Source organism: Peromyscus leucopus, chromosome 2, assembly GCF_004664715.2.
Source record: "Peromyscus leucopus breed LL Stock chromosome 2, UCI_PerLeu_2.1, whole genome shotgun sequence".
Taxonomy (NCBI): domain Eukaryota; kingdom Metazoa; phylum Chordata; class Mammalia; order Rodentia; family Cricetidae; genus Peromyscus; species Peromyscus leucopus.
The window spans coordinates 110,423,717-110,435,782 of NC_051064.1; the positions used below are offsets into that span (position 1 = coordinate 110,423,717).

The following is a 12,066-nucleotide window of genomic DNA, read 5'->3' on the forward strand; positions in this document are numbered from 1 at the left end:
GGTCCGCTTTACAGACCCCACACCTGTCCCGGTCCGTTTTACAGACCCCACACCTGTCCTGGTGTGATTTACAGACCCCCTTCCAAGTCACTGTCTCATTGGCATCTCTTACCAGGCTTGTCCGTGATTGGATAGATGAGGAGGGTGAACACGTGTGGGTTGATTGTGGTCATCCACTGCTGAGAGGCAGAACTGGAACTTGAACTCAGGTCTTGGAGAGCCAGCTTCTGAGTTTGCCTATCCTCCCCAGTTTTTAGAGATGATGTTCTTTCTACAGCTGAAACCTGGGGGCCACACTGCTGCCATTCAGAATTTTTGTGGTGCCCTCTTGTCTGGTCTAGAGAGCTGTAGTCTGAAGTACCTGCTTCTTAACTACATGTATGGCTCATGGCAAGTCTGCGTCCTGTGTCAGTTACCTGTTTCTGCCTCCCCCTCCCTACCTCCCCAGTTTCTGTGTGCTGGGGAATCTGGGCACAGCTTCTCCCTCACTTCCAGGTCCTCTTACATGGCTGTGGCCATGTGCAGGCTGGACCTGGACTGATCCAGAAGCCAGACTTGGGGAAGAACTCTTGACTCCAGGAATTGTTGGCAGGGTCTAGTTCCTCATGGGCCGGTGAGAACGAGGCGGCCTTGCAGGCTGTTGGCTGGAGGCCGGCCACCCTCGGTTCCTTGTCATGTGGGTCTCTTCATATGATTGCATACTTCATCGAAGCCAGAAACACACAAGGGGTCAATAAGAGTCTGCTAGCCAGACGGAAGTGGCTGTCTTACGCAGCATAGACCCGGAAGTATGTCTTTTCCTTGTTTCCTTTTGTTGTCGGGAGCAGGCCACAGGTCTAGCCCATGCTGAAGCGGGGGAGGAGGGTAGACAAGGTCACGAGACAACCATTATTGAGGCTGTCTTCCATTCTTTACCCAGTGCAAACCCATGGTGTATGCTTTAAGTATTTGCCCAGACTGTTGTCAAGCTGTATGGTAACTGTAAACTGAAGTCTTTGAAGAAACATACATAGAAGTTCTAGTATTTTCTTCCTACTCTTCAGTGGGTTGGTGTGGAGCCTCTTACTTTAGCATGAACACACAGTGGCTTGTTTACATCATGACTTAATCGTCACTCATTCAGGTGATCCTGCAGACAGACTCTTCCAATGTTAATGAAGAAGGTCTTGGCAGGGCAGGTCCCTTCCTGAAGCCAAAGTTCTCAGGAGTTGGACAGAATCTTAGGTGACTAGGCCTCTGTGGGGCTTGGCCTGGCTGGCTTGAACAGCACAGGCGACCGGTGTGTGTTAGGAGGGCGAGCCAGCGCTTGTGAGGATGAAGGCATCCAAGGACGATGGTTTCTGTGCTGAGCTCAAGTCTTCATTACGACTCATGTACTCACCGAGGAGGTTCTGTGAGACTCAGAAAGCCAGCTCTTGTCTCTGCCTCAAGGATCCTCAGTCTGATGGGCTGATCCAGCCTAACAGGTCACACAGCATGGTGTGAGAGAGTCGTTACTGAGGTGGGCGGTCAGCTGAGCCCTGTAGGGCACAGGAGGGGATGACCCAGGCTTCACAGGACGGTCTTGTTTGGACCTTGTTCTGAAGGTGAGTACAGCAGCCGGTTACTCACTTCTGAAGGAGTAGTCCACACCCCGTGGCTTGGGAAAGGGGACAGTCTGGGCTCTTCAGTGGGACACAGTGATGCCCCAGAAGTACACATCTCTCAGAATGAGAAACTCTTGAGTCCAGCTAGAGGGGGACAGAGAGAGCCCAGGGATCCTTTGCCTGTGTGCTTGGCCTACATTACCCGACATCAAGCTCGCGAGGGCTCTGTTGACTGACTCCAGAGCAGAGACTTCAGGGCTCTTTCTACATTTCACAGCAAAGGAGCTAGACACACTAACCCTGGCCCTGTGGTCCTCCAGAGAGTTGGTGTGGGGTCCAGGAAGTGACTCCCTAGCCTGGCCTACACAGAGCTGGCACGTCCGGGCCATGCACAGATCTGTGAGCTGGGCTAGCTCCATTCCCGCGTCGAGTCTCCAAATGAGATAGTGATGAACGGCTTCTTTGCAGTCTCCGTGGCAGGGCATCCATCGCTTTGCCAATAAGAGGGGCCGTCCAGAGGCCCGGGCACTGCAGATTTATGAGCTGGCTGTGCCTTCTGCTGTAAGCTCTGGGCTCCTAGCTTTCACCGGAGAAAAATGGCTTCAAGTCTCAACAATAACCTTCCCTGCATAAATCTGTGCGTGAGGACAGCTTAGCGTGGAATGGGTTCTTCTGAGAACATTAACCTCTTCTCTCCCGGGAGCACTAGGATCCGAGGGGAGCCTCTAAGTACCGGTAAGCAGGGAAGCTGCCCCAGAAAAAGCCACTGACTGCGGCCATCCTTTCTTGTTACCCGAGTGGCGGGGCTGTCTCTCCTGTGGCAAGCCCCTGGGAAGGTCTGCTCTGGCTTGTGGGATTGTATGGAAGACCACATCCGGGCTGAGGCGCCTTCCCATGGGCAGTGACATGGATGTGTGTCCAGAGGAGAGCAGCCAGCAGCCAGTCACACGGCAGCGTGACGAGCGCTTTAATAATAGATGAGCAGAGGGTTTCTGGCGAGGCCTTTGTAACTAGAATCCTCCTGACTGGACGCATGGGTTGTTTATAAGCTGCCATCTTGAGTCTCTCATGTCACGGGCACTGACTTTCTTTTTGAATGTGTGTGTGTGTGTGTTGTGGGTGTATGTGTCATGGCACACGTGTGGGAGGCCAGAGGACATCCTGAGGGAGCTGTCTCTCTCTTTCTACCATGTGGGTTCCAGGAATGGAACTGATAAAGGCAACAAGTTCCTTTGCCCTCTGAGCCATCTTGCTGGCCCATGAGTGCTTATTTCATAAGTTAAAGGTACAAACCATTCCCCGGGTTTCTACACATTAATACTTTTATTATGAAATCAGCTTTGACTTTGTGCTGCAAGCTCCCTGAAACCATTAAAAAAAAAAAAAATGTTGGGTGTGCCTTTAATCCAAGCAGTTGGGGGCGGGGGTGTGGATATAGGCAGATCTCTGTGAGTTCAAGGCCAGCCTGGTCTACATAGCAGGTTCCATGCCAGCCAGGGCTACATAGGGAGACCCTCTCTTGAAAATAAATTAAAACATACTATTTTAATTAATTCCTTGAGAATTGTATATATTTGGTCATATTCACCTCCCACTTCCCCTGACCCCTCTCAGGTTCACCCTCCATGAATCCCCCTTGGGCATGTCCTCCAGCCTGCGTGGTTGACCCCATCACCCACGCCGTAGCCTGTCCCTCCCACACCAGACACGTCAGCAGTGCCCTGCCTGGAAAATCTCTTTCCAGTCCTTGGGCTGTTGCTTTCTCAATTTTCTCCTTTGTTCCCTTTCTTTGAGGTAGATTGGAGGCCCCGGGATGCTAGCTGGGTCAGCCCTGTCCACTGGGCCGTCTCCCTGGCCTTCATCTCAGGTCTCAAGTTTCTCCATGACTGATCCATGGCTCCTCAATTGTGCCACAAAGACGTGCGTGGAGGAGGAATGAACAAAGCTTGGGTCCAGGTCGGAGACGGTCAGCTGTGTTTCTAGGAAAGTAGAGGAAAAGCTCAGGCCTGGCTGTACCCCTCTGGCAGTGATCTCCACATCAAGTGCAGAACTCAGAGCCAAGTTCAGGATCTGTGGGGTAGGGGTGGCGGGCGGTCCTGATACTGAAGTTGAAGATCCTTGCTGCTGCTTAGCTCTGGGGATCTTTATCTTGAACCTCACTTTTTTTTTTTCCAGTTCTCTCACGTTTGGTGGTGTGTGGCTCTTCTGGACACAACGTCCGCCGCCAGAAAGCAGGATGGGCAACGTCAGCAGGGACCTGCTGTTGCCTTGAAGCCTTGTCCCTGTTTAACAAGAATTAAGTGTTGGTTTGGGGGTGTCAGTCACATGATAGAATCTTGCCTGGTGTCTGCGAGGCCCTGAGAGTCCAACCCTGGAAATAAAATGCAGCGGTGTTTGACACGTGTCTTTCAGCTCTTCCTTCCCACGCGCTGATCATCACTGTGATCATTGGGACTGAAGGGTGAGGGAGTGGGGTGGGCACGGGAGGGCTGAGGTGGGGACCACTGAGTCCAGGAGTTGGAGGCAAGTCTGGGCAACAGAGTAAGACCTGGACCCCCAGTCCCTCTCCTAACCCCATAACGATGTATAGAGAGGGCACACCTCTTACCTGGGGGAAATCCTCACAGAAATCAGCACTTAGACATAATCTAGTAAGACGAATGGATTTTTGTTTTATTTTATATTTTTGAGACAGCCCCTTGCTGTGTAGCCCAGGCTAGCCTTAAACCTCTAATCTTCTTGCTGCAGCCTCCCATGTGATTACAGATGTGTCCCATGCGCCCAGTTGAAAGTTGATACTAGAATCCACTTGAAGCAGAGTCATAAAGGGGTTTGAAGGTAGAATCCACCATAAGCAGGGGCACCATAAGAACAGAAAACAATGTTTGGGGGCCATAGGGGGTATGCATGCAGGTAAGTTTCAGTTTCTTTAAAAAATGTTTTGAATTTCCTGTGTATGAGCCTTCCCTGTATAGATGTCTGTGCACAAAGTGTGTGCCTGGTGCTCTCAGAGGTCAGAAAAGGGTGTCGGGTCCCCTGGAACTGGAGTTACACACAGTTGTGACCCCCCATGTGAGTGCTGGGAATTGAACCCAGGTCCTCTGGAGGAGTAGCTAGTGCTCTTAACCACTGAGTATCTCTCAGGGGCCCCCAGTTTCAGTTCCTTAGACCTCTACTTCCTGTCTTAGTCCAGTGCCCAAGAACAGCCTGTAGCTGAAGTTATCCTGGTCCTGCCCGGCTCCCGTGGCCCTCAGACTCAAATAAACACACAGATGCTTATATTATTTAAACTGTTTGGCCTAATGGCTCAGGCTTCTTGCTGTCTAGATCTTACATCTTAAATTAACCCATTCCTATTAATCTATAAGTTACCACGTGGCTCGTGGTATCTTAACCAGTATCTTAACATCTGCTTCTCCTCACACAGCTTGTAAGCTGAATGCTAGTGGCCAGTTCTTCCGGGTGCACTGGCTGAATACCGGTGAGGGCAGGGTGGCTAATGGTAAGGCTTGTGTACCCGACAGAAGCACCCAGCGCAGTGCCTGGCTCTACTCCTTGCTTAGTGAGTGCTGGTGGATTAAATGAAGGAAAGCGACACACAAAATGAGTTCAAGAACTTAAGTCTTGACCTGGACCAGCAGGTTCTTCGGTGATTGTAGACACGGAAGTTTCTCTGGCCCAGTGCCGGCCCCAAGGTCCGGACAAATCTCTCCCACCCGCAGTCTGCAGCCACTTATAAAATAACCACTCAGAGGCTTATATTAATTATAAACTGTATGGCCTATGGCTTCAGCTTCTTGCTAGCTAGCTCTTATAACTTAAATTAACCCATTCCTATTAATCTATATGTTACCATGTGGCTATGGCGTTACTGGTCTGCCTGTCTCTTGTTGCTCCATTGGCGGTGGCTGGCTTCTCACCCCCACTCTCCTTTCTTCTCCTGTCTCTTCAGTCCGAATGTCCTGCCTAACCTTATTCTGCCCCGCCATTGGCCCAACAGCTTTATTTATCAACCAATCAGAGCAACACATACTCACAGCAGGTGACAGGTTCCTGAGCGGGAGGACCAGGGAATCAGTGAAGGAGACAGGAAAGCTGGGGTCAGGAGGTCTTGCACAAGCTGTGCCTTATGCCGAGCGAATTTATTAAGAAATACAGCCTCTTAGATACGGTTCGCAGGGGGAATGGGCAGAGTCAGCCGAGATCTATCCCACGGTGGGATGAAGTCAGCAGGAAGCCAAGCAAGCAACATTCCACAGAAGGACAGAGGGAGCACACGGTGGCCTTGGGACTGATAACTCTGGCCTCTGCAGGGGAAAAAGCCAGGTTCCCAGGGACCAAAACCTTACCTCCTTTGAGGCCCTGTCCCCAGTCCCAGACTGGACTTTGCCAAGTCTACCCCTGGGCAAGGACACAGATGTAGCGTTCTCGCTGCCCTTTCATCAGGGCTCCGAGAGAGCCTTAGATCCGTCTGGCTCCCAGCAGAGGCTTCTGGATTTGTTAGCGTTGTTTGAGAGGGCGCTATGTTATTTTATGACACCCACCAACTCCCAAGTGTTAGCTTAAAACATCGGTGTTGTAGTTCTTGTTCATATTACAAATTCATCACAAGTTGGTAGGCAAGGGGTACTACCGGTTCAAAAATCTTTGTGGTCACCGTGTCAGAGGAAAAGACCTCTGGGGCATCTCACAGTGGCAACGAAGTCTGCAGCTGTAAATGCCTCATGGCATTCCTGCTCATAAGAACTCCCAAGGCCATGCCGACAGGCTACTTGAAAGGTGGGTGACAGGGCTCGGCTCAGCGTCAATGCATTGGTGGAAACAAACTGCATACACTCCTGTCCCCCCTTTTTACAGTTGAGGGACCATGCTGAGATTGAGTGACTTGTTCAGGCTCACCGGCTGTCTGCAGGGCACTGGGATGCATTTTCCCTGCTTTTGCTGCACTCCAAGCCGTCACGCGTGGCCCGTATACTCTCGAGTGTCCAACGGAAGAGCTCTGGTGCAGCCTCTCTCTCATACATGCGGATGAGATGCCGCTGGCCGTGCTCTTCACCTATGGGTCTCACTTGACCGTCTGTGTCAAAGGGTGAAAATCTGTGTGCGCAGCCTGGATGCACGCTTTGTTCATCTTACGTGGGTTTCCCCGAGGTTTGCTCTTCATTGGTTGTCCTCATGAGTTCTGACGCCCAAGAAGCAGACAGCGGAGCCGGCCCTGCCACATAGCCTCAATGAGTGCAACCTGGCCACGGGGAAGAGGGAGGAGCCTGAGCTTGCCTATCAGTGGACTGGCCACGGGGAAGAGGGAGGAGCCTGAGCTTGCCTATCAGTGGACTGGCCACGGGGAAGAGGGAGGAGCCTGAGCTTGCCTATCAGTGGACTGGCCATGGGAAGAGGGAGGAGCCTGAGCTTGCCTATCAGTGGACTGGCCATGGGAAGAGGGAGGAGCCTGAGCTTGCCTATCAGTGGACTGGCCATGGGAAGAGGGAGGAGCCTGAGCTTGCCTATCAGTGGACTGGCCATGGGAAGAGGGAGGAGCCTGAGCTTGCCTATCAGTGGACTGAACCTTTCAGAGTCTTCCCCTAGGCCTGGGGTGGCCTGCTCTGATCGCCGGAGTTTCAATTCCTTTTGCTCCATTGACTAAATGTGGTTGCACATTATTTTTCGAGACAGGGTTTCTCTGAGTAGCTTTGCGCCTTTCCTGGTACTCACTCTGTAGCCCAGGATGGCCTGGAACTCACAGAGATTCGCTGGACTCTGCCTCTGCTGGGATTAAAGGTGTGTGCCACCATTGCCTGGCTTCTCCAGCCCTTTCTTGGTCACTTTTTAATTTTTTTCTATTAGTTACTTTTATATTTTTGTTTGTCAACCTAGTCTTTAACTACTGAGTCATCTCTCCAGCCCCCATTAGTCACTTTAATAATTTATTTATATCTTTTCATTGTATGTGCATTGGTGTTTTGCTTGTGTGTATGTCTGTGTGAGGGCGTCAGATCCCCTGGAACTGGGGTTACAGACAGTTGTGAGCTGACCTGTAGATGCTGGGAATTGAACCTGGGTCTTCTGGAAGAGCAGCCAGTGCTCCTAACCTCTGAGCCATCTCTCCAGCCTACTATTAGTCACTTTTAAAAATCCTCTTTATTTCTTTATGACTAAAAATTATTTTGCTGTACTTTTGCTATTGCGTTTTTTAGCTCTTGAATTCCTTCTAGTTCAAATTCCATTTATGATTTTTCTTTTATTTTAATTTCTTCTCTAAATTCTATCACATAATTAATGAGCTTTTATAACACTCATTGGTGTGATTCTTTCACATCACATATGTTAGCTGATTTTATTTTGTCCTGGGGGGGTGGGTTATAATTTCACATGTCTTGTGCACATTTTCTGAGTTGTCGCTTGTCTGAAGGGACACCCCTCCGTGTTCATTTTCCCAGGCAGGGAGAGAGAAAGACTTGGCCACTCTGGAGTGGCCGAGGAGTTCCTTACATCTGTTGTCACCTGATGGAGAGCCTGTGACTTTCTATGGTGTACCCGATAATTTCTGAGCAAAACCTCATTCAATACAACATCTTACAAGGTGGTTTCGTGATTGGCAAGGAAACCTAGGGCTTGGTGCACATTAGGAAAGCTTCTGCTAACTCAGCCACACTCTGCCTTCAATGGTTATCTTTTTTAACATAGTATTTACATCTTCACCCCATCAACAGGATGTTGTGTGTTTTTATCCTTATTTTACACTTGAAATAGAAGCTCAAAGAGGATCAAGATCCTGCACTTAACAAGTGTTACAGCTGGAGCTAAAAGCAAAATTCACCTTTCTTAGCAATAAAAGCCATTAAAAAAAAGATTTCAATGAATTACTGAAATAAGTAATTAAGTATTAAGTATGAAGTATTAAGAAGGAGGCTGCAGTATCCTTTGATTTCACTTTTTAGAAGGGTGACATTCTGAAAAAAAAAGTGAAAAAACCAAATTTTCAGTTATTTCTAAATTTATAATATCCTCACTCACTCCCAGGGGCTAGTACAGCTTTATTTGAAGAAAAGAAAAAGAAAAAAGGAAGGAAGGAGGGAGGGAAAGAAAGAAAAAGCAAAGGAGGGAAAGAAATAAAGGGAAGGAAAGAAGGAAGCAAGGAAAGAAAGTAAGAAAGAAAGAAGGCAGGCAGGCTGGAGAGACGGCTCAGTGGTTAGGAGCACTGGCTGTTCTTCCAGAGGTCCTGAGTTCAATTCCCAGCAACCACATGGTGGCTCACAACCGTCTATAATGAGATCTGGTGCCCTCTTCTGGCATGCAGGCAGAACACTGTATACATAAAAAAAAAAAAAAAAAAGGACTACAGTTCCCAGCATGCTTCACGTTGCATCTCGAGCCTGTACTTTGGAACTCCAAGTTCCAGAGTGCAACGCTCCTCCTCCTCCTCCTCCTCCTTTTGGGTCACTGGGGTCGTCGAGACTACAGTTCCCAGCATGCAGCACCGCCGCCCTTTGCTTTTGGCGCCCCGATGGACCCTGCTTCGGAAAGACGTTTTGGGCTCCAGACGTCGGTTCCCTGAGTCACAACCCCCCTGGAGGCATGTGGCTATGAGGCAGTTCTGGCCGGCCGAGCCTGCTCAGAAGAAGCCGCAGGGAGACGGCCTGGCGGCTGTGCAGGGCTCTGCGCAGGCAGTGTTTCGGGCAGCCCCAGCTGGGTCCTCCCGGGGCTTTCCTGCCTTTGAACAGTGGTGGCGGGCGTGCACTCCGTTCCCGGCACGCTTGAGAGCAGGGGCCGCCATCTCCATGGCCACGGCTGCGAGTGGGCCCTGCGTCGGCGGGGCGCGGGACATCCTTTGGCGCGTGAGTGAGCGCGCGGTGACACTCACTGCCTCCTTGTGGCTGGGCGGGCAGGCTCTGGCCGTGCGGTGCGCCTGGCTGGAAGTGGCCTGTCTTCCGGCGGTTTAGGAACAGCGCGTAGGGACCTGACCACCTGGGGGATTGGGTGCAAGGGTGTGGGGGTGTCTTCAGTGGAAGTTAGGTTTGGGGTGTTGATCTGGAGTCCAAAGTGGAAGTTGGTCAGCACGGGTGGGATGAGTCTCATGGAAATTGGGACACGTTAGGAAAGATGTAGCGCAAAATGTTAGTGATTCGAACTGCTGCATAATGCCTTGGTCCTAAGGGTTACGAAATGGGGATGGGTGCCCTGTGCTACAAGAATGTGGTGTGGCCTTAGCAGACGCGGAGCTTATTATATATTCTTGGTTTAAGACTGCCCCATGCATCGATTCTCTGTGTGGACGTGGAAGAGAATAGAAGTAAAGATTCTTTTTCGAATAGTGTTTCTACCTGGATGTCCTGTAATCTATCCCAGGCTAAAAATAAGATATTTAGGTCTGTTTGTTAACCACCTGTATCACTAGTCACAGTAAATCGTGTAGAATTTATTCCCATTTTTTTCTTTCCGTACACACACACACCACTAACCAGCTAGTTAGTGTGTGTGTGTGTTGTGTTAGTGAGCATGTGTGTGCATTCACCCCCACCTTAAATACACTTGATGTTACACTTGACTCTGGACCCATCAGTTAGTTCCCTGACAGTGCGAGGTTCTGTAGTGGTATGTGACATTAGAGATAGTGGCAGCCATTGGGTTTCTCTGTAACTGCATGGACTGTGATTTGGGTATAAATAGTAGTGGTTAATGTTAGTAGCCTCTATGCAAAGGCAGGATTTGCAGAGCTGAGTTCGTGTGACTGACTTCATGATTGAGGAGTTCTGTTCGATTTTAGGTTTTGGGTTGGAGGATAGTTACAAGCATCATTTGGTCGGTGTTGCTTCTACCTGTCTGTACCACAGCCTTTATAATCTTCAGCAGCGTCGATTTATTCCATCCTATACAGTGGCTGTCAGGTAAGTGGCAATTTCCAGTTACTGTCTATAAATTGACACATCAAAACATTCACTTTGAGATAAGGTAAAGGCACCCCCTGCATGACATAAACTGCCATTTTGTTATATAAAAACCAGTAAGTGTGCCAGAGATTTTGTATGATGACAGAATGAAAAGGTCATTAGAAGGCTACAGGAGTAGCTAGGTATGGTAGTGTACACCTGCAGGCCCAGTGACACTTGGGAGGCAGAGGCAGGACAATCTGAGTTCAAGGCCAGTCTGGGACATACAGTGAGAAAAAGAAAAAGACACCACACCAATAAAGACTTACCCCTTTGTCTTTCCCTTTAACAAAATAAGTTTTTTTTAAACGTGTATAAATATTTTACCTGTATGTATGTATGTTCATCTCATGCATGCCTGATGCCTATGGATCTCCTGAAGCTAGAGTTGCAGAGGGTTGTGAGCCACCATGTGGGTGCTGAGAGCTGAACCCGGGTCCTTTGGAAGAGCAGCAAGCGCTCTTAACTGCTGAGCCATCTCTAGCCCCATTTCATTTCCTTTTTTTTGTTTGTTTGTTTGTCTTTCCTTTTTGACAAATATATTGATTTTTTTTTTATCTTTTAAAGAAAGAGTACTGTCCCTGTCATCTATCTAAAATTGTAGATAGAAACTGTGACCTATATTCTTAAAAAAAAGAAAAATGTCTAAACTAGCTGGTTAGTGGCACTTTTTTTTTTTTTTCCTTTTTTCTTGAGACAAGGTTTCTCTGTGTAACAGACCTGGTTGTCCTGGAACTCACTCTGTAGTACAGGCTGGCCTCGAACTCACAGAGATCCGCCTGCCTCTGCCTCCTGAGTGCTGGGATTAAAGGTACATGCCACCACTACCCTGTTAGTGGCACATTCTTATAGCCCAACTCTTAGGAGGCTGTGGCAGGAGGTGCTGGAGTTCTAGGCCAGCCTGGGATACATATGGAGTAACTATTTCAAAAAGCAATAAGTGACGAAGCAAAAACTATATAAATATTTAAAGAATACTTCATTCTTACATTGTGACCAGCAAAGATAAGAGAGGCCCAAAATAGAGAGTGACAGGGAAGACGTAGGAAAGTCTGCCGAGGAAGAAAAGATGGAAGCAGGCTGAAATGTTTGTTGGATTCTTCGGGTGGAAAATAACACGATGATGTTCAGGAGCAGATGGGTGGCTGAGTAGGTAAAGTGCTTGCTGCTGAAGCGTGAGGATCTGAGTTTAGATCCTCAGCACGCACATAAAGCCAGGTGGGTGACATGCAAAAGCCAGGTGTGTGACATGCATCATAACCTCAGCATTGTGCTGGGGCTCGTTGGTCAGCCAGCCAGCTGGAGAGCTCTGGGTTCAGTGAGAGACCTTAGGTCAAAGCGTAAGATGGAGAGCAACAGAGGAAGAGACTTTCACGTGTGCACGCATGAGCAAGCACACCCACACAAAAATAATTCAAAACCATCAGTGATTCATTGAAAGGTCGCTGTTGGCTTCTATCAGTTGTAGCCGTTACTGTGTGCCAGGCCCGAAGTATACCACCTCTTTCCTATAGTGCCACATAGTGAGGTGGTGTGTGTGCTTTGTAAATAGA

General features: G+C 49.1%; 2 protein-coding genes across 5 annotated transcripts in view; both read left to right on the forward strand.

The window, feature by feature from the left end:
• Yipf1 (Yip1 domain family member 1) overlaps window positions 1-3,984 on the forward strand; it is a 33,699-nt gene extending 29,715 nt beyond the window's left edge. For all 3 annotated transcript variants that reach the window (XM_037202784.1, XM_037202783.1, XM_028888313.2), the window contains one exon: window positions 3,762-3,984. The gene's annotated coding sequence lies outside the window, so the exon portion shown is untranslated. The remainder of the gene's footprint in view (window positions 1-3,761) is intronic.
• Window positions 3,985-9,111: 5,127 nt separating this feature from the next.
• Window positions 9,112-12,066, forward strand: part of Ndc1 (NDC1 transmembrane nucleoporin) — a 52,637-nt gene continuing 49,682 nt past the window's right edge. Inside the window, exons 1-2 of one of the 2 annotated variants that reach the window (XM_028888332.2) lie at window positions 9,112-9,421; window positions 10,351-10,471. In XM_028888332.2, coding sequence (XP_028744165.1) covers window positions 9,170-9,421; window positions 10,351-10,471 — 373 coding nt within the window. In that variant the 5' untranslated portion in view covers window positions 9,112-9,169. The remainder of the gene's footprint in view (window positions 9,422-10,350; window positions 10,472-12,066) is intronic. The other variant, XM_028888322.2, reaches the window with a different exon arrangement.